General features: G+C 41.3%; 1 protein-coding gene across 2 annotated transcripts; it reads right to left on the bottom strand.

The window, feature by feature from the left end:
- Positions 1–9,942: 9,942 nt before the first annotated feature.
- On the bottom strand, positions 9,943–22,527 carry LOC108706398 (traf2 and NCK-interacting protein kinase-like). Of its 2 annotated transcripts, none has more exons than XM_041582801.1 (13): positions 22,345–22,527; positions 17,879–17,965; positions 16,673–16,708; positions 16,138–16,203; positions 15,449–15,505; positions 14,591–14,719; positions 14,006–14,116; positions 13,821–13,911; positions 12,370–12,488; positions 11,590–11,644; positions 11,328–11,406; positions 10,309–10,460; positions 9,943–10,119 (listed from the first exon to the last, which is right to left on the bottom strand). In XM_041582801.1, exons 1-13 carry the CDS (start codon positions 22,510–22,512, stop codon positions 10,106–10,108), a joined length of 1,164 nt encoding a protein of 387 aa, XP_041438735.1. In that variant the 5' UTR covers positions 22,513–22,527; the 3' UTR covers positions 9,943–10,105. The 2 variants fall into 2 exon arrangements, with proteins under 2 accessions (XP_041438735.1, XP_041438734.1); XM_041582800.1 differs by lacking the exon at positions 22,345–22,527 and adding an exon at positions 19,456–19,711.
- Between the last annotated feature and the right edge of the window lie 1,580 nt (positions 22,528–24,107).

Genomic DNA, 24,107 nt, shown 5'->3' with positions numbered 1-24,107 from the left:
GTTTAGGATACAGCACCAAGTGGAGACAAATGGACTCATTGCAGATACACATAGCAATCATACAAGTTTATAAAGCTCCAGTCTTCTGCTTGTCCAGGTCCGACTACTGCAGAAACAGAACATGACCAATGACCCTGGGGTGTCCCAATCCAACATCAACAAATTCCCCTCTCTGCCTTTTTGCTCCTGTTTTACATTAGAATCTGGGTGCAAGTAATGCCAGTATAATCTTTCCCAGTGCCATCAGAAACACCATGAGGGTGCCGTAGCCAATTCTACCCACTTGTTTTTGTTTTATGCCCTCCGTGAAAGGACAGTTGAAGCGAATGCACAAAAAGAAGTGGAAGGGAGTGACGTGCGAGTGCATTTCTATATGTGCCTGTGTTCTCTAGCACTCTGTTGTTCCATATGTACAGCCTTTCTACCACTGACATATCTATATAAAGATACCAAATGTTTCTGTGGAACCCTGACTCCTTTTGTACCTTCCTATACTGAAAACTAGTGTCAGTCACATGAGTACCACCATCATTCTTGGCTTGAGAAGGTTCCACAGTGAACAGAAATGTTACAAGCATTGGGCATGAAAGGAGGTTTCTTCTCTTCATTGCAATGAACATCTCTTTTTCAAGGTGGGGAAATCCTTGGATCTTAGAGCAGTGGCTCCTCCTATGGAGGGGCCTGGAGTAGTGGTCAGGGGCTCATTGTGCTGAAAAGCAGGGGTGTGACTATAGAGAACACAAAAAACCTGCTGGGGGCAGGAACTGTAGGGAGCCCCATGGGACCAATAAGCATCAGCAATATATATTTATGGAAAATGTTGTGATCCCAGACTTTATGGGTTCAATGATTTTGCTGTGGGGCCCAGTAACTACTCATTTCCCAGTAGAAACAGCTGATGGGACTCTGTAATAACCAGTTATTCCCACTGCTGGAAAGTTCTTGTAGGAGAGACTTGTATTATTCAGTAAATAGATCCCAATAGAAACATGTGACTCTATAATAACCAGTCATTCCCACTGCTGGAAAATTCATGTAGGAGAGACTCGTATCATTCAGTAAATAGATCCCAATAGAAACATGTGACTCTATAATTACCAGTCATTCCCACTGCTGGAAAGTTCATGTAGGAGAGACTCGTATCATTCAGTAAATAGATCCCAATAGAAACATGTGATTGACATTCTAATATCATCCAGGGTGAGACCTCCACTACCTGATACCAAATAAAGAGAGGAAAGGAGATTTCACCATCAGCAAAGAAGGGGGTTCTTTACTATAAGGGCAGTCAGGTTATGGGATTCCCTACCAAGAGAGGGGGAAAGAGTGATTCATTGGTGGGGAGGAAAGGAGATATCACCATCAGCATAGGAAGGCTGTGCACCAGGGCCCCCTACCTCCCTCTGGACGCATTTTTCAGGGCGGATTTGCACGAGCGTCTGCCTGGATTGTTACTCCACAAATTCACTAAAATGTGGATTTTACTGAACGTTACGTTTTCTCTTTTGCCAAAGTTGACTTGGCCACCTCAGACCAGGAGAAGTGCTAAAAAAAGCGAGATCTTCCTCAATCTTCTGTCACTTACATCAGATCCTGTGAGCCGCAAATGCATTAAAGTTACAAAAATGTCAACTTTTCCTTTTTTTGGGTAACGGGTTTTCTCCAGACATTTTATAACATATGGAACATTGATTTTACAGTGGGCTCATGTGTAGCGCATTATATTAACTCTCTTGTCTTTATTAAAGGGCTTGTTCACCTTCAAACGACCAGTTGCTTTCAGATCACCAGAAATAACTAATAATTGAAAAAAGTCTTTATTTCTGGGGAATCATCTAAAAACAATTGAAGTGGAAAAAAAAGTGTTTGGAAAGTGAACATCCCTTTTAAGGTTCGGTGGACAAGTGTAATAAAAAGTGGTAACTTCAGGCGTTTGCACCAACATTTATAATAAAGACGTCCATATAACTTTAAATTGCCCGTCGTATGCAAATTGATCTAAGCGCAAGATCACTAGCGAATATTTCAATAGGCACAAACGAACGCCCGCGCGTCTTCACTATGAAATGCTCACACTGCCGAAGTAGCGCTGGGGAAAAGTCAACATCATTCGCCGCCCAGGACACAACTTGACATTTTAGTGAATTAACGTATTGGTAGCGAATTTGCGCTTAGTTAAGTGACGTGAACTGTGCGGAGCGGTCGCTGGCGACAATTCGTCCTTTAGTAAATCTGCCCCCTCATCTCAACTGAACCCCTATAGGATGAATTGGAACCCCTATTGTGAGCCTGATCCCCAACATCTGTACCAACCGCACTAATGCTCTTGTGGCTGAATGGAAGCAACTCCCAGCAACAACTCCCAGCAACAATGTTCCAACATCTAGTGGGACCTTCCCAGAAGAGTAGGGGCAGTTACAGCAGCAAAGGTTGGGGCAACTTCTGAGAATGAGATGGTGGGGGGAGGGGTCCCCATACTTTTGGCCATAAAGTGTAAGTCAATGGGGAATTTGCATTGTCTTGTAGTGTTCCCCAATACTGGCAGAAAAACCAAACATCTCTTACACTTTGGGTACATTTGGGTACATAAAGCTATTCCAGTCCTCATATAATTCCACTTATTTCACTCTTTCTCAGGGCCGGATTTACATAGTGGGCACCCCTAGGCCCACTGCCGTTCACCGTCCCGTCCCCTCCAGGTGGACAGGAGCAATGGGGATTGGTGCAGGGGAAATGTACAAAATTATTGTATCTCCAGTGCATCCCCAGTGTTTTTACACCAATGTGGGTGTGGTTGGGCAGCGTGCCGTCCCCCTAAAATTCTGCCGCCCTAGGCCCGGACCTAGGTGGCCTTTCCACAAATCCGGGCCTGCTCTTTCTTATTTATTGCTTTGCAGAATGCTTTGTTTTTTCCTTTCTTCATCCTGTAAAGGGGGTGTTCAACTTTAAATTAACTGTTAGTATGATGTAGAGAGGGATAGTCTCAGACAATTTGCAATTGGTTTTCATTTTTTATTATTTGTGGTTTTTTGAGCTTTTTATTCAGCAGCTCTCCAGTTTGCAATTTCAGCCATCTGGTTGCTAAGGTCCAAATTCCCCTAGCAACCATGCACTGATTTGAATAAGAGACAGGAATATGAATAGGAGAGGCCTGAATAGAATGATGAGGAATAAAAAGTAGCAATAACAATACATTTGTAGCCTTACAGAGTATTTGTTTTTTAGATGGGGTCATCGACGCCCGTTTGAAAGCTGGAAGGAGTCATGGATCAAAATACAATTTATTTATATCCGGCCCCCCATGTACACAAGTGGGCAGTACCAACATTGTTGTCATGCCCCTACAAGCAGGTGCAAACAGTTAGGGAGGATTTGTTGGGACAAAAGGCTGCTAAGATACAAGAAACTGCAATTGCTGGGGGTTCAATGAGACTAATATGTTAATGGAAATGTCTTGTTCCAAAGTTAGGGTCCCCAAATGTTTATTGGAAAGTTGCTTAGAATTATGTTTTTCTTTTTGGGGTTGGCTTGCCCTTTAATGTTGCCATAAGTCAGTCAGTTTATTGGGGCAGGGCTGTCATCAAAGGGCCAAATTTTAAGGGGGGTCCTGTCCCGTGCTGCACTTTCCATATTAGTTGGGACCTTTACCCAATCCAATAATAGCCCTGTCCTCACTATTAGCCGGGATAGAATTCATTGTTGGCCAGTGGCTAATCCAGTTGTTGGTCATGTGCATACGAAGAAGAGGAAGAAGAGGAAGAACAAGAGGAAGAAGAAAGAGAAGAAGAGAAAGAAGAAGAAGAAAAAAATGAGGAAGAAGAAAAAAAGAAAAGGAAGAAGAGGAAGAAGAGGAGGAAGAAGAAGAAGAGGAAGAAGAGGGGGAAGAAGAAGACACCACCCAAGAAGGAGACCACTGAGGAGAATGAAGAATAAGGAGGAGGCAGACTATGGGGAACATTAGAGGTAAGTTCCACTGAACATTAATGTCGTCCCAATGGGGCCGGTGTTTTTGGGAGAATTGCTGAGGACCATTAGTGCAGAGTTTCAGAACGAGACACAATTCTGTCTCCCATTTATAAGGACTGTTTGTTTCTTTATAAGGACTGTTTGTTTTGGTTCGACTAGGAACCTGCATGGAGGATCTGACGTGGTGTCAGGCTCAATAATCATTTGGCCAAAAGTGATTTATTTCGTGTTTTAGCTCTTGTATCTGTGACTTAATTCATTGGGGTCAGTGACATTTGCCCTAAGTTTGTCCAGAGTCCCTTGTGCCCCCAGCACCCTCTTCCCCTTGATCTTCTCACTCGCACATCAGAACCTCTCGTAGGATCAGTCCATTACTTTCCAGTGGGACTAAATTAAAGGGGTCACAAACTCCCTATTGGTCACTTTACCCCTCAGCGTGTGACCCATCCTTAGTAGAACTGGGCCTTGACATGAGAACTGCCACTGCCGACTGTCATCTTGGGGGGCTCCCGTGTCTCTACAATCAATTCCCAACTGATCAGGTGATGAGGCACCAAAACCCAAACTGTCAACTCATCTGTGTGTCCCTCCATCCCAACAACCCACTAATATGGAGCCTTGGGCTGGTTTCCTTTGTACATAAAACTATAATATAAAGGGGGTCACTAGGACCCCGATACCCAGAGAGCAAAATGCGCCACTGCCTGTTGTTGTTCCAGGAGGCAGGACCCTTGAGGGGCGGGGCATGGAGAATGTGCTTCTTTTCCATAAAGAATTTCAGAGACAGATGAGGGGATTATTTATAAACCCTATTTTACATGTGTCAGTGCCAGGCCCAGTTTATGTGGCACCCCCCAATCTGGATCTCACCCCCGGTCATCAAACAAGTGGGGATACACGATGGTAATGAGCAGCTTCAGTTCAGCTAAAGTAGGAGTAACCCCACCCCTTCTGTTGTGCCCAGGGCTGTGCCTCTCCTGCCGACCACTAGTGTAATTCTGACTATTGTCCAACCAATGGGATTGCCCAAAAAGCAGCGATCCCCCCCCAACCCCATAATGTATGAATTGCCCCCCCAAAGCGCCTCTTCTTAATCTATGGATTGCCTTAGAGTAAAAATGATTTCCTCACTCCAAAAAAAGGAGAATCAGATCAGTCCCTGGATCCACTTTATACTATAAGGGGCAAATTTATCAAGCGTCAAATTCGAAAAACTTTGAAATTTGAATTAAAAAAGACCAACGGAAATTAAATCAAAGTTTCTTTTTGGCCAAATAGGTCCCTTTTTGATAGAATAGATACTTTTTTTTTTTTAAATTCGAATTTTCACTTCGACCATTGATAAATTTGTCCCTAAATATTAATATCAGTAATGGTTGCTAAAAAGGCATCCGACCCTTCCTTGAAGTTTCTAATGTAAAGGTCGAATTGAATTTCTGGGTTTGTCACATGTTTAAGCCGATTGCCTGGCAACACCAAAGCTCAAGACTCCCCTTTAGCTACTGGAGCAACATAACCCTCCCCCCCTCACATATCACCAGCCCCGGGCTCTAACCGTGTCCTTATACCGCAGGAATGGACCAGGTCCGGACTGAGAATTCAAATAGGCCCTGGCATTTCAGTCACACAGAGGCCCAATCAGCCAACATAGAGGCCCAAACAGTCCCCACCAACCCACTAAATAGTGACTTTCTATGGGACTTATTAGCAGCCCCTCTGGCATTTGCCAGAAGCTGAAGATTGCCAGTCCGGGCCTGGAATGGACTAACACTTATCACTAGGGTCACACTCAATGTTTTCTTTCTATAAATGTTCATTAGAAGACTCAGGAGCAGCTGCAAATGGGATTTTCATTCGACTGTGTCAGTTGATTTGAGCCAATAAATTCCCATCCCCAGACTTGTGTGGAACAGTGACCCCTGGTGTTCGGTTATGAAACTGCTCTGCTGATTCTGAGGTGCAATAAAGTCATTTCTCTTCTAGTCCTGTTGCTGCAACTTCTCTGATTTTCCTCTCACTAAAGTCTCCCCTACACCCCGGGGATTGAGCAGCTGATGGGGGAGACACAAGTAGTAATGAGGCAAAGATTAGGGGGATCATTAGTGAATAGCCCTGTCCCTGCACCTCATTATCACGCTCTTCCCTTCCCAGTGTTTCAGGGCTGTTGGGACAGAAATGGACTATTATTTCTCTAAATCCAGAGATAATTCTGAGGATCTTTGGAAGAACATTCTGACTGGACTTGTCCCCCCCTGAACCCAGGACTGTACCGAGAACCCAACTCCAGCAGTGAAACAGTTACTGTACCTGCCACTGGATCAGACTAAAACATGGATTTAACCCGAATCATCTGATACTCCCAACTATATCCCTCTTTAACCCTGTACTATCCTTATCTACTATATCCCTCTTTAACCCTGTACTATCCTTATCTACTATATCCCTCTTTAACCCTGTACTATCCTTATCTACTATAACCCTCTTTAACCCTGTACTATCCTTATCTACTATATCCCTCTTTAACCCTGTACTATCCTTATCTACTATATCCCTCTTTAACCCTGTACTATCCTTATCTACTATATCCCTCTTTAACCCTGTACTATCCTTATCTACTATATCCCTCTTTAACCCTGTACTATCCTTATCTACTATATCTCTCTTTAACCCTGTACTATCCTTATCTACTATATCCCTCTTTAACCCTGTACTATCCTTATCTACTATATCCCTCTTTAACCCTGTACTATCCTTATCTACTATATCCCTCTTTAACCCTGTACTATCCTTATCTACTATATCCCTCTTTAACCCTGTACTATCCTTATCTACTATATCCCTCTTTAACCCTGTACTATCCTTATCTACTATATCCCTCTTTAACCCTGTACTATCCTTATCTACTATATCCCTCTTTAACCCTGTACTATCCTTATCTACTATATCCCTCTTTAACCCTGTACTATCCTTATCTACTATATCTCTCTTTAACCCTGTACTATCCTTATCTACTATATCCCTCTTTAACCCTGTACTATCCTTATCTACTATATCCCTCTTTAACCCTGTACTATCCTTATCTACTATATCCCTCTTTAACCCTGTACTATCCTTATCTACTATATCCCTCTTTAACCCTGTACTATCCTTATCTACTATATCCCTCTTTAACCCTGTACTATCCTTATCTACTATATCCCTCTTTAACCCTGTATTATCTATCTTCTATATCCCCTCTTTAACCCTGTACTATCCTTATCTACTATATCCCTCTTTAACCCTGTACTATCCTTATCTACTATATCCCACTTTAACCCTGTACTATCCTTATCTACTATATCCCTCTTTAACCCTGTATTATCTATCTTCTATATCCCCTCTTTAACCCTGTATTATCCCTATCTACTATATCCCCTCTTTAACCCTGTATTATCCCTATCTACTATATCCCTCTTTAACACTTTACTATCCCTATTTACTATATCCCCTCTTTAACCCTGTATTATCCCTATCTACTATATCCCTCTTTAACCCTGTATTATCCCTATCTACTATATCCCACTTTAACACTTTACTATCCCTATCTACTATATCCCCTCTTTAACCCTGTATTATCCGTAAATACTATATCCCCTCTTTAACCCTGTATTATCGCTATCTACTATATCCCCCTTTAACCCTGTATTATCCCTATCTACTATATCCCTCTTTAACACTTTACTGTCCCTATCTACTATATCCCCTCTTTAACCCTGTATTATCACTATCTACTATATCCCTCTTTAACACTTTATTATCTCTATCTACTATATCCCCTCTTTAACCCTGTATTATCCCTAAATACTATATCCCCTGTAACACTGTATTATCCCTATCTACTATATCCCCTTTTTAACCTTGTATTATCCCTATCCACTATCTTCCCCAATTCACCCCTTTAACCCTGTATTATCCCTATCTACTATATCCCCTTTAACCCTGTATTATCCCTATCTACTATACCCCTCTTTAACCCTGTACTATCCTTATCTAATATATCCCTTTTTAAGCCTGTATTATCATTATCTACTATATCCTTCTTTAACCAGAGCCGGGCCAACCTGGCCAGGCAACCCTAGGCAACCTGGCCAGCCACGACGCCAGTGCGTTCGATTGCGCATGTGTCAAACTGCACACAAGTGCGCATCCGCGAAACTGCACTCTGGCACACATGCGCAGAGGCACATTTACACTCACAAATTACAGCAGGAGGTGACAGAGCAGGTACGTGCCTGGTGCCCCCCCAGCTTGGCGCCCTAGGCACGAGCCTACTCTGCCTACCCCTAGTTCCGGCCCTGTCTTTAACCCTGTACTATCCTTATCTACTATATCCCTCTTTAACCCTGTATTATCCCTATCTACTATATCCCTCTTTAACCCTGTACTATCCCTATCTACTATATCCATCTTTAACCCTGTATTATCCCTAAATACTATATCCCCTCTTTAATCCTGTATTATCCCTATCTATTATCTTCCCCAATTAACCCCTTTAACCCTGTAGTATCCCTATCTACTTTATTCCCTAAAAACCCTGTATTATCCCTATCTATTATCTTCCCCAATTGACCCCTTTAACCCTGTTGTAGCCCTATCTACTATATTCCCCATTTAACCCTTATTTTCCCTATCTTCTATATCCCCTCTTTAACCCTGTACTATCCTTATCTACTATATCCTTCTTTAACCCTGTACTAGAGTCCTGCAGCGGGTCGGGTACCCGTGGGTTACACACAAAAACCTGCGGTACCTTGCGGGTTCTGTGAAGAAATTCCAGATGCGGTTATAACCGTGGGTCGGCGGTTCTGCATGTTTGCGGGATGCGGGCCGGGACGCAGGTCTTCTCAATATCAATATTTTCTCCTTTTTTCTGGGCACATCTGCTTCCAATGACTTCACTTACGGTGTACAATGACAGCACTTCCTGTTTTATGCCTTTTTTTCCAGATCATAGCTACTTCCGATGATGTCACTTCCGGTTTATAATGACAACACTTCCTGATTCTTGATGGTCAGCAGGTCGCAGGTCTGGGTGGCGGATAAGGTACTTGTGGGTCGGGTAGCGGGTCCAAGAGGGTAAGAATGCGGGTTACGGGTCCTGGTTGCGGATTGCAGGGTGCGGGTCGGGACCCAAAAAATGGACCTGTGCAGGACTTTGTACTATCTACTATATCCCCTCTTTAACCCTGTATTATCCCTATCTACTATAATAACTGATCTATTAGTTTTTACTGACCTCCCTCCCCCATTACACCAGTCAGTGTCGGGATAACTGAGGTCACCCATAATAACAACTTGACCTAGTTATGAAGTCTCGTCCATTAGTCACAGTATCTGGGCAACTTTCTACTCACTTATCATTTACCCGACAACAGGGCCAGGCCAAGGGCACCCGGTCAGCTAACCCCGCCCCCCACATGCGTGATTACATGCGAGCGCACATAACAGAGGTGCAACAAAGGGGAAGTGGAGGGGCAGTTTGGGGCAGGGGAGGGACAAGCTGTGAGCATTTGCAAGCAGAGGAGGTCACTAGTTTTCAGTCTAGTATTTACATTATTCATTGGAGAGTTAGACCTATAGTTACTGTTAGATATTTCTCTGTGTAACAGTGGGATATCCTTAACTCTGCACCCCGCCCCTCCCCCATAACCCCATTATACCAGAGCCCTGTCTACACCAGCTTCTCCATAATGTCCCAACTCATGTTCTCCTCCTTGTCTACATTAAACACTCATCCAGCCATTCTTTCCCCTAGCAGAGACCCCCTTCCATTGAGGCCCAATCCAACACAGCTATAGAGATTGTACCCCAAGGAAAAACCAGCCCTGTCTCCCATATATTACGACTGCCCCCTAATAAGAAAATACAGCATTGAATGTCATTCAAGAACAGTCCTTGTATAGATGGGTCACTACTCAATAAACCAACAAAATCAACCAAATTGCCAAATGTTTATTAGTCATTTACAAACAGATCGATGTTGTGATCTGATTTCTTTCATGTCGGCTGCCATCGGGGACCAAGATGTTATAGTGGGGCCCAAAGATGACAAATGGGCCCCGGTGCCCCCGTCCCTCCCCCCGATGGCTGCCTCAGCTCTTCAGTTCTTCCAGCCTAAGGAAAGAGAGTTCAGTGTTAGACATGGAGCAGGTCTGTGTATAAGAATTCTGAAATTCATTAACATTTACAATTTTATGACTTTTTTTTCGTGCTAATTTAAAGGACAACTATATCTATAAGAACATTTTCTCCTGGGCTTCTCTCCATAAAGCCAACTATAATAATAATGAGCAATGTCCTTACCTCTTTGCAGTTGTTTTGCAATGCTCCTCTTCACAGCTGCTTCATCACACAGGTTGCTGATAAAGGGGTGATGGAGCAGCTGCCGTGCGCTTGGTCTTTTTGCTGGGTTTTTCTGCACGCATTCTCGGATGAAGAAATTGAATTCTTCACTCCTGGAAAATGAAAATGAGGCAACGTTATAATTACTCATACTATAAATATAACATTTTATGAAAAGTTCATGCCATTAAAAGACTGATACCCCCCTTATTTACTTTATGGTGGCCCCATTGACTCCATTGAAAGTGCCCTGGTTTGTGGGCGTTTGTTTGGCAGACCCTCCCTTTTAAAAGTAGTCGGCGGGGGAGGATTTAGCACAATTTTAGAACCAGGGCCCAGGAGAAGTCAACGTAAAGAATTACTATTAAACAGGTAAGATCCCTTTTTATTATTAAGTTGACTTGAGCAAGTTAGGGACCACCATGTGGGGTTACCTCGATGTGGTATGGTGCCTTAACTAATCTTATGATCATGATTTTAGAACAAAAAACCCTGTTCTTTTAAAATTTATATGTATTTATGTATTTATTTAACTTATTTAGATCTGGTATAAAATTCTTAAAAATCAGCCATAGGTGGGCACCCACAACCCCTCTTCTTATTAAAAGACTGAGCCCTGAATATCCCATATGTCTCCAGTCCTAGCACAGAAGTCGGAATCTGCTTTCAACTGCCCCCCCATGGGGATGTTGCAATTTAGGGAGGGGGCCAGATTATACTTTGCATCTGGGGTGGGGGGCCCAGGGGGGTGGTGGGAGGCCCCGGCCCCCCAGTCCAACACTTTATGTCTCCCTATTTATAGTAACTTGCTGACAGTCCTTTGGTTAATCTTCAGTAAGTCTCCTTTACCATAACTTCTCCCTTCCCTATTTCCCCTCCTCTTTCACCCTGACTCTCTCTTTTGCCCACTCCCTTACTCCCATGTCAATTTCCCACCCTCTCCCTCACTCCCTTTTCCTATTTGAGGGGAAATCACTCACCATTTGTCCCAGGTTGGTCTTAAAGCAGGACCAAAAAGAATCTGGTTGATCAGCTGATGTTTACTGAGCTGTCTGTATGCTAAAGGATGTAAGAAAACAATATATAAGAACATGCTGACAATCCCACCATTTATTTCATATCTATAGTCTGTGTATAAAGGGTGCGAGTTATCACTATTCTATGTGACATCACATAAATACTCTCTGACCTTGCGGGTAACAATTGTTTTTGGATTACGCTACAGACACAAGAGTTACTTACGGAGAGAACCTTCTACCATTTCCAGGGCTGACACTCCCAATGACCAGATGTCCGCCTACATGTTAAAATATGGGGGGAAAAGAAAAATATTAGAGTCGATTCTGCACAGGGAATATTAAACGAATTCCATCAAGCGATTATTCCGATGCTTCTGTTATTAATCCCCCTGACAGTGGTACTATGTGTAACTGAATAACATATTCATTATAATCATGTCTCTCTGTACTCATATAAAAATACATTTCAAGGGAAAATGACTGAAGCTTGTATTGCTAAATAACTGCACTAAACAGAGAGAATTTTTATTTGACTCGCAGTGTTGGACTGGCCCATTGGGAGACCAGGAAAACTCCCCGTGGGCCCAGGTGTTTGTGGAGCCTCTCGCTTCTAACCATTTGGCCTATTTCATGCTCATTCCCTAGACTCCCTAGACTACGAGAATAAAGAGGGTGAGAGAGGAGAGGAGTATAATATTTTGGAAAGTGGGCCCTAAACCTCAGGTTTTCTGGTGGGCCCCTGGTATCCCAACCCAACACTGCAGAGTGGAACTGTAACTAACTCCAAAAAGCATCAGTAATTGCATGAGGATGGTTCCTAACATTCCTGTTCCCTGCACTTAGAATCCATTCCCCTCACTCACTTCTCCCCTCTCATAGCAGGGGAACCACTTTACAACTCTGATTTCCCTCTTATGAGAGAGTTCTGTGAAATGAGTGAGCAAAACATTGGCTGCACTTCACCATGAGTAGCCCATATAGATTTAACTAAAGGCAACAATACCTTGTGGTCATAGTCAAGGTTCTTCTTTCTCATACAGGCAAGTGCCTCCGGTGCCATATATGTTAGAGTTCCTTCCGTGCTCGAACTCTTCCTTCCCATGGTGGCGCATGAGAAATCACCTGGAATTGTACGACAAAAGCATGAATTCTAATGCTGAAGATACAGCCCAACAATAAACATGATGGTAACATGAGAATATTAGATCATCTATTTCGTGGAAAGCCTTAGCGCTGGGATTATTGTTTCTTCCCAGATTAAGGCTTCTCAAAGGTCTATTTGATCATTTCTACTCTTGTGAGACAGAGCGAGATAAAACTGACAGAGCAGATTGAACAATAAAACACCCTCACTCCACATTCATTAAAGCTTTACAACATCCTCCCTTTATTCACATTCTAAGGGGGGAAAATTATTTCTTTTACTTAGAATTTTTCATGGAAATTATAGATTTTTGTTTAGATTAATAATACCCCCCATGTTACAAAACATAAAATCTAAATTTGCCATTTCAGACAAGTCAATGGGAGAGGCACATATCTCAACTTAAAAGTTTTCGTGGTCAGTGCTGGGATTTAGGGAAGCGCCGAATCCAGGATTCAGTTCGGTATTCTGCCATTTTCAGCAGGGTTCAGATTCGGCCGAATCCTTGTAACTGGCCAAACTGAATCCCAATCCTTAACATCATGTGACTTTTCATCACAAACTAAGGAAGAAAAAAACTTTTGACAAAGTTTTTTTGGATTTTGTGCATCTCAACTGGGTTTAGATTGAAAATAAGACTTATTTATGGGTTTTGAGTGATTATGGATAAAAGCCCAAAGAAATTGAGTGATTCAGACATTCTGTCAATTTTATTGAGTTTTTCTGCTATCTGATTAAATCAAGTTTTTTTTTTTTTAATTAATGAGCTAATATTGTGCTTGTGAATTATGGTCATGGTTCTTACCTAAAGTATGAGATAAATTTGGATTTTAGAAAAAAACAACCTAAAGGGGTTATTTACTAAACTCCGAATGCAAAAATCACGGACATTTTTGGACTTTTTAAAAAATCACACATTTTTCAGAAATTATTAAAAACTAAGGATGGAAAAGTCCACATCAGAAAATTCAGCATTTCAGACCTGTCGAGGTTACATATAAGTCAATGGCAGAAGTCCCAATGATTTTTTTGATGTGCGTTGGGTTTTTTTGCAATACCCCAAAGCTTTTGGAGCTTTTGGGCAGAAAAAAACAAAGGAGTAAAGAGTTTTCAGTTGAAAAATCTGAAAAAAAAATCAGAATTTTCTGGTGAAAAATCCCAAAAATGGTGATTTATTCCCCCAAAGCCAATTTTGGGAAAATGTAATAATAAATAAGCGCAATAAAGCCAATAAGATTTGATGAGTGTTTGCAGCAGAACATGTTGAGATGAAAGCAGACTTTGATAAATAACCCCCAAGTATCACTTACCAATCTTAACATTGCCGGATGACGTCAGCATTAGATTGATGGGCTTGATGTCATGATGGATGACTTCCACTGTCTCTAGGTGGCACAGACCCTGGGAATAAAAGTAAGAATAGAAATATTTTCATGCTTTCATAGCAAATTGAATATATTGTGAATAGTATGGAGGAGGTTTACGTGTGACATACCTTTATCACCTCTTTACAGATATAAGCCGTCCACTTCTCGCCCAAAGAATTGTTTTTCCTTCCGCTCATGAGGTCACGGATGGTCCCACCAGTGCACAGTTCCATAGAGATCTAGAAGACAAATAAAGAACATAAAGTACATATCAGCTACAATTTTATTGGGAATCATGGGGTCACAGCTCTCTCTCCTTACAATATGCAACTGTAACAATGTACCTATGTATTTGTGCAAATGTTAATATATATATATATAGAAGTATCGAGTGCACATAACATTACACTGTGAGAAACAAAATATATAATAATCGGTGCTCATTGCCGGATATGGTTAAGCTTTGCATTAGGCAATACGGGTGTGTAAGAGCCTTCCATCCTATAGTTTACTATAAAATACTCTACATGCAGTGGTTTTAGCTTCTACTTGTTGTACCTTATGAGACTTGCAATTGGGCTGTGGTTACATACATTGTGCTCTTTTTTACCAAGCTATTCCTATCTCCATGTAACACCAAAGCTTCTATTAATGCTCTTAATTAGAATATTGGGGGCACAAAGGAGTATGTATGTGAATAAACATTGTCTTACCGATAGACCTTTAGACGGCGTGCTCCTGCGCGGGGCCCGGTGATAAAATGCCCCGTAAAACTTGATGACATTGTGGTGGCCGGTGACCTTCCGGAGAATTTCTAGTTCTTCTTCCTGGTATTTTTCATTCTAAATTCAAATAAAGTTAAATAAAATGAATAAACTTACCATATAAAATACCCCACCTAGTTATGAAGAATTACCGCTTCTAAAAACAGAGAAAACGATCCACTTATTTGTATAGTTACAGGGTGATTAGGGGTCATTTATAAAGAGCCAAAGAGAAGTGCACAAGCACTAAGGAGCACAACAAGCAGGACCCTTAGTGATTGGTCAGGGAGAGCTTTGGGGTCTCGCTTCACTCTGTACCCCACCTGCCAAAAGCATTAGGGCAGCTCTGTTTTGGAGTACAGAGGCCTGTGCCAATTTATTTTCCATGGAAGGCAGAGTATAAAGAACAATTTGTACCCTGCAGACTTTCATGATGTAAAAGACCCATATTGAGTTTGAGAAAAAAATGCACAACCATCAGGTTATTGCCGCCATTCTGAAATACTGGTAACATTTCTGCATCTGCTAAACCCACAGACCTGGGAACAGGGTCAGACTGGGCCAACAGGGCACTGGGGAAAAACTCAGTGGGCCCTGGTGTAGGGGGGAAGAAAGTGCTTGTGACTGCGGGGCCCAGGGGTGGTGTAGGGGCCCCTAAGGAGAAAGGCCACTTGGGCCCCCCAGTCTGACCCTGCCTGGGAACTTGCCAGTATTTGGTCAGCATGTTCTACTTCTACTGATAATCATAACATTGGTGGAACCAAAGGCTTATTAGTATCTAATACAGTAAGAGTGTGAAGTCATTACCTCCGGGTCATTGATGATCTTTATGGTCACTTCTTTTTGTAGGTCAATATGCCATCCCTGGAACAGAAGCAGAGAAAGAAGCTCCATCATGATTATGAACATAACAGTTTGGTAAAGCAACAGATATAGCGTGGGACCAGGATAAGGTTTAGGGGCAGATTTATCAAGGGTCAAATTTCGAGGTATTAAATACCTCAAAATTCAACCATCGAATGCAACAAATTTGAATTCAATTATCTTATTTGGATTCAAAAAGTTGAGCATTCATTGGATCGATCATCAATGGAATGATATATATTCCATCAAAAAAACTTGGAAAAGTGCTCTGGAAGGTCCCCATAGGCCAACATAGCAATTCAGTTGGTTTAATCTGGAGAAGTATGAAGTCGAAGGATTTTTTAAAGAGACAGTACATTGATTATCGAATGGTCAAATAGTCGAATGATTTATACTTCGAATCATTCGAATTGATGGAATTTAGCCTATTCGATAGACCAAGTACCCAAAAAATTACTTCGAAATTCGAATTTTTGCATTCGAATCCTTCACCAGAGCTTAGTAAATCTGCACCTTAGTGTCAGACTCACAGACACATGACAAATACACAAAGGACAATATTGTAGAGAGTAAGACCAATTGGAAGAATTATAGAATCACTGAAATACGTGATATTGAATAAAATATCTCACCAGATGAACTCGACAAAATGGACCCTCTCCGATGACTCTTCCGATTTTTAAATGTTTCTCGGTTTTCTAAAAGGTGACATTATAAATAACAATATTAAAATAATGTAATACATTTATATGAGGAGCACGGGTGGGATAGGGAGAAACTGGAAGGGGTTTAAGTTAAGCTTTTAGGTTCAGCTTCTTTTCTGAGTTTTTTCTGAGTAAAAAAAGTCCAACCAAACTACAATCTACAATTTGACCTTATTTATCATTCAACAAATCCGATAAAATTGTTTTGGAAAAAACTAATTTGGGTTATTGTGGACAAAAAAAAGAACTTTCTGGGATTTCTGCTGGAAACACTCAGCACAGACCATAAAATTCAAATTTGAAATGGGACTTTTGCCATTGACTTGTACAGGACCCGGCAGCTTGGAGATGACGTATTTTCAGATTCAGACAATTAGCAGCCTTGGGGGATAATAAATCTAGAAAAATTCCAGTTTCTCCAGTTTTTAGCATTTGGACTCCAATATTAATAACTTTTGCTTACCGGGAGTATCTTTGAGAGCGGAGTTTTGTTTTCCTCCTGGGGAAAGAAAAAAAGGTTTTTATCAGATGAGCTCAGTTTATTATAAAGAAAATGATGAGTGAAAGGCAGGTATTAATGCCGGACACCCGTGATATCTCCTAGTTAAGCCATTTGTGCTTCAATTACCTAAAACCTCTAGCTTAAAGGGGAGATTCACCTGTAAGTTAACTTTTACTATATTAAAGAATGGCTAATTCTAACCAACTTTTCACTTGGTCCTTGTCATTTATTTTCTAGTTTTTTTTAATTATTTGCCTTTTTCTTCTCTTTCCAGCTTTCAAATGGGGGGGGGGTCACTGACCTCATCTACAAACAAATGCTCTGTAAGGCTACAAATGTAGTATTATTACTACTTTTTATTCCTCAGTTTTATATTCAGGCCTCTCCTATTCATATTCCAGTCTCTTATTCAAATCAATGCATGGTTGCTAGGGGAATTTGCACCCTAGCAACTCATTTGCTAAAATTGCAAACAGGAGAGCTGCTGAATAAAAAGCTAAATAAGTCAAAAACCACAAATAACAAAAAATTAAAACTAAAGGCAAATTGTCTCAGAATATCCCTCTCTACATCATATGAACAGTTGATTCACAGGTGAACAAGCCATTTAAAGAAGAAGCACATTATCCAAACGACTATATTTGTGCCCCTAATCAAACAGAGCTAAAGAGCAGGCTGGTTGGTTGTTATTTTGTGCCAAGTCATTTCTGTTTAAACTGTCATTGATCACTGAGCAGGAATTTGCTAAATAAACTGACCTGATTCTTGGTCTTCAATGCTCAGGATTGAATAATATAGTAAAAAAAACTTGAATTTGCCATCTTTACCATTCAGACTATAATAATTAACCCTCGTAATGTATAGCCTTACAGAGCATTTGTTTTTAGATGGGTCAGTGACCCCATTTCAGAGCTGGAAAGAGCCAGAAGAAGAAGGCAAATAATCCAAAAATGGTTAAAATATAAACAATGAAGACTAATTCAAAAAACTGCGTAAAACTGGCCATTATGTAACAAACTAAAAGTTAACATGAAACTGAACGACCCCTTTAAGAGAGAAAATGAGAAAATATTGGTTTTGTGAGAATATGATGAAGTAGAGAATATGATGAAATCCATCTCATTTCTTTCATTATAGTTTTTTACTCTTTGATTATTTTCTGCTTACCTGACAGTGGGGGAAGTTGATGGATTGGGTTGGTGGTTGGGGGGAGTTGATGGAATTCTCCCCCTCGTGCTCAATCACTTGTTCTTCCTGTTTAACACAGAAAATAAAGATCAGGAACAAATATTTGCTATATCCTCATAATTCCAGCACAATTGTGGCTGCACTCCAAGGGGGACATTTACTAAAGGGCAAAGTGGCATAAATTCGCCAGCGTGATGTCATTTCGGCACTTCGGCGATTTACTAATGGTAGTTGGTGTAATTTCGCCAAGGAGATAGACTCTGGCGAAACTTCGCCCTCTAACGCCAGGCAAATTTTCGGCAGTGTTACTATGCAAATTTATTTTTACAAAGTGTTTGATATTACTGAATGTTACCTCTATCTAATCTAGTGCAATAGAGTAGATAGGACTTCCTCAAAAAATAGTTGGAAATGTTTCTAAGTCCCATAAAACGCTGGCGTTTTTTCCCTATTTAAAGGGTGATTGACTGAAAAAGATCGTAAATGTTTCCCCTTCCCATTACATTTACTAACATATGGCACCTAAACTATACAGTGGGCACATGTGCAGGACATTATAACAACTTTATTTCATTAAGGTTCCCTGGCCTTGTGTAGTGTAATGTATTTGCTGCAGCATATACGCCCATTGTACTTTAACTGCACGCCGTATGCTCATTAGCTAACGCTAGAGTAACTTCCAACTGCTGAGCATAATTACGATGGCGTAATTTTGCCAGTGTTCATTACCCTGTGCGCAACTTCGGATCTCTGTGAATTACGCAAATTTACACCTGGCGAAGTGTTGTGATGTGCACGAAGCCGGCGCTGGCCAATTTTAACAAGTTACATCTGCTGCAATTGCACATGATCATAACTACAGGTACAACTGAGCTTCATTTAGAGCCCCTGTGCATTTGGAATTTAGTTATGGGGAACAGGGGCCTACAGAGTAGTTTGTGTGATTTGATTGGATAGGGGCCTGAGTTGGGACCAAAATAAGTTTAAATGGATTAATATTATAAATGAGCTCAAACCTGAGCACTTTCCTCCGGCTCCTCCTCATTTCCCAGATCCTCTTCCTCTGGGCTTTCCTGGCTGGTGTTGGTGCCAGATGATTCCTGGTAAATAGAAACAATTAGTGAAACATCTATCAAGGTGAAGTGATTAAAGTATCATTAAAGACAAATATTATCATGTGCATTTAGCTCCTCTAAGGCTCTTAGAGAGAAGCGTTTTTAGCTGCGCTTCCCTGTGCTCCAGTTTCATGTGTTCAGCCGCAGGGGAGCGCAGGAGTAGATGCACTGAATTCTTTTCACTGGGGCTTTACTCACACAGACACATGTAAGTGAGGATCACATGTTGGGACGCAGCATGTTGCATTTTCCTGCATTCTGCGCTTACATGCATCTGTGAAGTGCAGCTAAAAACACTCATCTGTAAGAGCCCTAAAGAAGTTGTTTGGAATTATGGGGGAAAAGGGGCCTATGTAGTAGTTTGTGTGATTTGATTGAATAGGGGCCTGAGTTGGGACCAAAATAAGTTTAAATGGATTAAAGTTATAAATGAGCTCAAACCTGAGCACTTTCCTCCGGCTCCTCCTCATTTCCCAGATCCTCTTCCTCTGGGCTTTCCTGGCAGTTGTTGGTGCCAGATGATTCCTGGTAAATAGAAACAATTAGTGAGGCATCTATCAAGGTGACGTGATTAAAAGTATCATTAAAGATATTTATTATCAGAAGCATTTGGCTCCACTAAAGAAGTTGTTTGGAATTTATGGGGGAAGTTATGGCTGATGATATTGCCAGGCTCCACTATTGACTCCTGGTAAATAGAGAGACACCACTTGTGTAACATCCAGGTGAGGTGCTTAAAAAGAATTATTAAAAACTAGGGATGCGATGAATCCAGGATTCGGTCCGGGATTCGGCCAGGATTTGGCTTTTTTCACCATGATTTGGATTTGGCCAAATCCTTATGCTCAGCGGAACTGAATCCAAATCCTAATTTGCATATGCAAATTAAGGGCAGGGAGGGAAATATCGTGACTTTTTGTCACAAAACAAGGAAGTAAATTTGTTCCCCTTTTCATACCTAATTTGCATATCCAAATTAGGATACGGTTCTCGGCAGAGTTTTTCGCACAGGATTCAGGGGTTCTACCAAATCCAAAATAGTGAATTCAGTGCATCCCTATTAAAAACATGTTTTATCACATCTATTCAGCTCCCTGGGGAAACTACTAATATTAGTATTTTATTGGTATTGTGAGATCAACTCAGCTGAGTAGAGAATATGATGAAATCCATCTCATTTCTTCCATTATAGTTTTTTACTCTTTGATTATTTTCTGCTTACCTGACAGTGGAGGAAGTTGATGGATTGGGTTGGTGATTGGGGGGAATTGATGGAATTCTCCCCCTCGTGCTCAATCACTTGTTCTTCCTGTTTAACACAGAAAATAAAGATCAGGATTCAGGAAATTTTTTTTGCTATTTTTCTCATAATTCCAGCATAATTGTGGCTGCACTCCAAGGGGGACATTTACTAAAAGGTGAAGTGGCTAATGCTGCGTAAATTCGCCAGTGTGATGTTATTTTGGCACTTCACTGGCGTAATTTCGGCAGAGAGATAGACTCTGGTGCAACTTCGCCCTCTAACGGCAGGTGAGTTTTTGGTAGTGTTACTACGCAAATTCACTAAGTTTTTGATATTACTGAACGTTAACTCTATCGCCAGACTTGCCTTCCCACCTCAGACCAGGCAAAGTGCAATAGAGTAGATAGGACTTCCTCAAAAATTAGTTGAAAATTCCCCAAAAAAGTCTCAAAAACATGATGGTGTTTTTTCCTATATAAAGGGTGAGAGACTGAAAAAGATAAAAAGTTTTTGGGGTACCCTCATTCCCCCTACATTTACTAACATATGGCACCTAAACTATACAGTGGGCACATGAGTAGGGCATTATAACAACTTTATATAATTTTATTAAGGTTCCCTGGCCTTGTGTAGTGTAATGTATTTGCTGCAGCATATACGCCCATTGTACTTTAACTGCACACCGTATGCTAATTAGCCAACACTAGCGCAAATTCAAACTACTGAGCGTAATTTTGTTGGGGTCATTTTTACAGCGGTCGTTACCCTGTGCGCAACTTCGGATCTTCATAAATTAGCAGTTTCCAGGCAAATCTACACCTGGCGAAGTGTTGTGATGTGCGCAAAGCCGGAGCTGGCGAATTTTCACCGGTTAGTGAATTTGCCCCCAAGTTGCATCTGCTGCAATTGCACATGATCATAACTACAGGTACAACTGAGCTTCATTTAGAGCCCCTGTGTATTTGGAATTTAGTTATGGGGGAACAGGGGCCTACAGAGTAGTTTGTGTGATTTGATTGAATAGGGGCCTGAGTTGGGACCAAAATAAGTTTAAAGGGAATAAAGTTATAAATGAGCTCAAACCTGAGCACTTTCCTCCGGCTCCTCCTCATTTCCCAGATCCTCTTCCTCTGGGCTTTCCTGGCTGGTGTTGGTGCCAGATGATTCCTGGTAAATAGAAACAATTAGTGAAACATCTATCAAGGTGAAGTGATTAAAAGTATCATTAAAGACAAATATTATCATGTGCATTTAGCTCCTCTAAGGCTCTTAGAGACAAGCGTTTTTAGCTGCGCTTTCCTGTGCTCCAGTTTCATGTGTTCAGCCGCAGGGGAGCGCAGGAGTAGATGCACTGAATTCTTTTCACTGGGGCTGTACTCACACAGACACATGTGTGGGAGGAGAGCAGGTTGGGACACAGCATGTTGTATTTTTCCTGCGTTTGGCACTTACATGTGTAGGTGTGAGTACAGCCCCAGTGAAAAGAATTCAGTGCATCTACTCCTGCGCTCCCCTGCGGCTGAACACATGAAACTGGAACTCAGGGAAGTGCAGCCAAAAATGCTCATCTGTAAGAGCCCTAAAGAAGTTGTTTGGAATTTATGGGGGAACAGGGGCCTACAAAGTCGTTTGTGTGATTTGATTGGATAGGGGCCTGAGTTGGGGCATTTCAGTTTAAAAGTATCATTAAGGACATTTATTATCACATGAATTAACTCCCCTAAGGAATCTTAGAGATGAGCATTTTTAGCTGCGCTTCCCTGCATTCTGGTTTCATGCTTTCAGCTGCAGGGGAGCGCAGGAGTAGATGCACTGAATTCTTTTCACTGGGGCTTTACTCACACAGACACATGTAAGTGACGAGCGCATGTTGGGATGCAGCATGTTGCATTTTTCCTGCATTCTGTGCTTACATGTATCTGTGAAGTGCAGCTAAAAACACTCATCTGTAAGAGCCCTAAAGAAGTTGTTTGGAATTTATAGGGGAAAAGGGGCCTATGGAGTAGTTTGTGTGATTTGACTGAATAGGGGCCTGAGTTGGGACCAAAATAAGTTTAAAGGGAATAAAGTTATAAATGAGCTCAAACCTGAGCACTTTCCTCCGGCTCCTCCTCATTTCCCAGATCCTCTTCCTCTGGGCTTTCCTGGCAGTTGTTGGTGCCAGATGATTCCTGGTAAATAGAAACAATTAGTGAGGCATCTATCAAGGTGAAGTGATTAAAAGTATCATTAAAGATATTTATTATCAGAAGCATTTGGCTCCACTAAAGAAGTGGTTTGGAATTTATGGGGGAAGTTATGGCTGATGATATTGCCAGGCTCCACTATTGACTCCTGGTAAATAGAGAGACACCACTTGTGTAACATCCAGGTGAGGTGCTTAAAAAGAATTATTAAAAACTAGGGATGCGCCGAATCCAGGATTCGGTCCGGGATTCGGCCAGGATTTGGCTTTTTTCGCCATGATTTGGATTTGGCCAAATCCTTATGCTCAGCGGAACTTAATCCAAATCCTAATTTGCATATGCAAATTAGGGGCAGGGAGGGAAATATCGTGACTTTTTGTCACAAAACAAGGAAGTACATTTTTTCTCCTTTTCATACCTAATTTGCATATCCAAATTAGGATACGGTTCTCGGCAGAGTTTTTCACACAGAATTCGGGGGGTTCTACCAAATCCAAAATAGTGAATTCAGTGCATCCCTATTAAAAACATGTTTTATCACATCTATTCAGCTCCCTGGGGAAACTACTAATATTAATATTTTATTGGTATTGTGAGATCAACTCAGCTGAGTAGAGAATATGATGGAATCCATCTAATTTCTTTCCTTATAGTTTTTTACTCTTTGATTATTTTCTGCTTACCTGACAGTGGAGGAAGTTGATGGATTGGGTCGGTGGTTGGGGGGAGTTGATGGAATTCTCCCCCTCGTGCTCAATCACTTGTTCTTCCTGTTTAACATAGAAAATAAAGATCAGGAAATTTTTTTTGCTATTTTTCTTATAATTCCAGCACAATTGTGGCTGCACTCCAAGGGGGACATTTACTAAAGGTGAAGTGGCTAATGCTGCGTAAATTCACCAGTGTTATGTCATTTTGGCACTTCACTGGCGTAATTTCGGCAGAGAGTTAGACATTGGTGCAACTTCGCCCTCTAACGCCAGGTGAATTTTTGGTAGTGTTACTAATAAAGTTTTTGATATTACTGAACGTTAACTCTATCGCCAGACTTGCCTTCCCACCTCAGACCAGGCAAAGTGCAATAGAGTAGATAGGACTTCCTCAAAAATTAGTTGAAACATTTTCTAAGTCCCAAAAAATGCTGCTGTTTTTTCCTATTTAAAGGGTGATAGACTGAAAAAGATTGAATTTTATTGGGGGGGTACCCTCATTCCCCCCTACATTTACTAACATATGGCACCTAAACTATACAGTGGGCACATGTGTAGGGCAATATAACAACTTTATATCATTTTATTAAGGTTCCCTGGCCTTGTGTAGTGTAATGTATTTGCTGCAGCATATACGCCCATTGTACTTTAACTGCACACCGTATGCTAATTAGCCAACACTAGCGCAACTTCAAACTGCTGAGCTTAATTTTGTTGTCGTAACTTTTACAAGCTTCAATATCCTGTGCGCAACTTTGGATCTTCATAAATAAGCAGTTTCCAGGCAAATCTACACCTGGCGAAGTGTTGTGATGTGCGCAAAGCCAGAGCTGGTGAATTTTCACCGGTTACTGAATTTGCCCCCAAGTTGCATCTGCTGCAATTGCACATGATCATAACTACTGGTACAACTGAGCTTCATTTAGAGCCCCTGTGCATTTGGAATTTAGTTAT

Source organism: Xenopus laevis, chromosome 2L, assembly GCF_017654675.1.
Source record: "Xenopus laevis strain J_2021 chromosome 2L, Xenopus_laevis_v10.1, whole genome shotgun sequence".
Classification (NCBI taxonomy): Eukaryota; Metazoa; Chordata; class Amphibia; order Anura; family Pipidae; genus Xenopus; species Xenopus laevis.
The sequence above is the reverse complement of the archived record's forward strand: the minus strand, read 5'-3'. Positions and strand labels throughout refer to the sequence as shown.

Excerpts from the sequence above, each read along its gene's own strand:
- LOC108706398 (XM_041582801.1), bottom strand. The coding sequence starts at position 22,512 with ATGCTTCTGATAATAAATATCTTTAATGATACTTTTAATCACTTCACC. Across the intron at positions 16,709-17,878 it reads TCAACTTCCCCCACTGTCAG|GAGGAAAACAAAACTCCGCT; the intron begins GTAAGCAGAAAA and ends TTCTTTCCCCAG. Across the intron at positions 11,407-11,589 it reads AATGGTAGAAGGTTCTCTCC|CATACAGACAGCTCAGTAAA; the intron begins GTAAGTAACTCT and ends TACATCCTTTAG.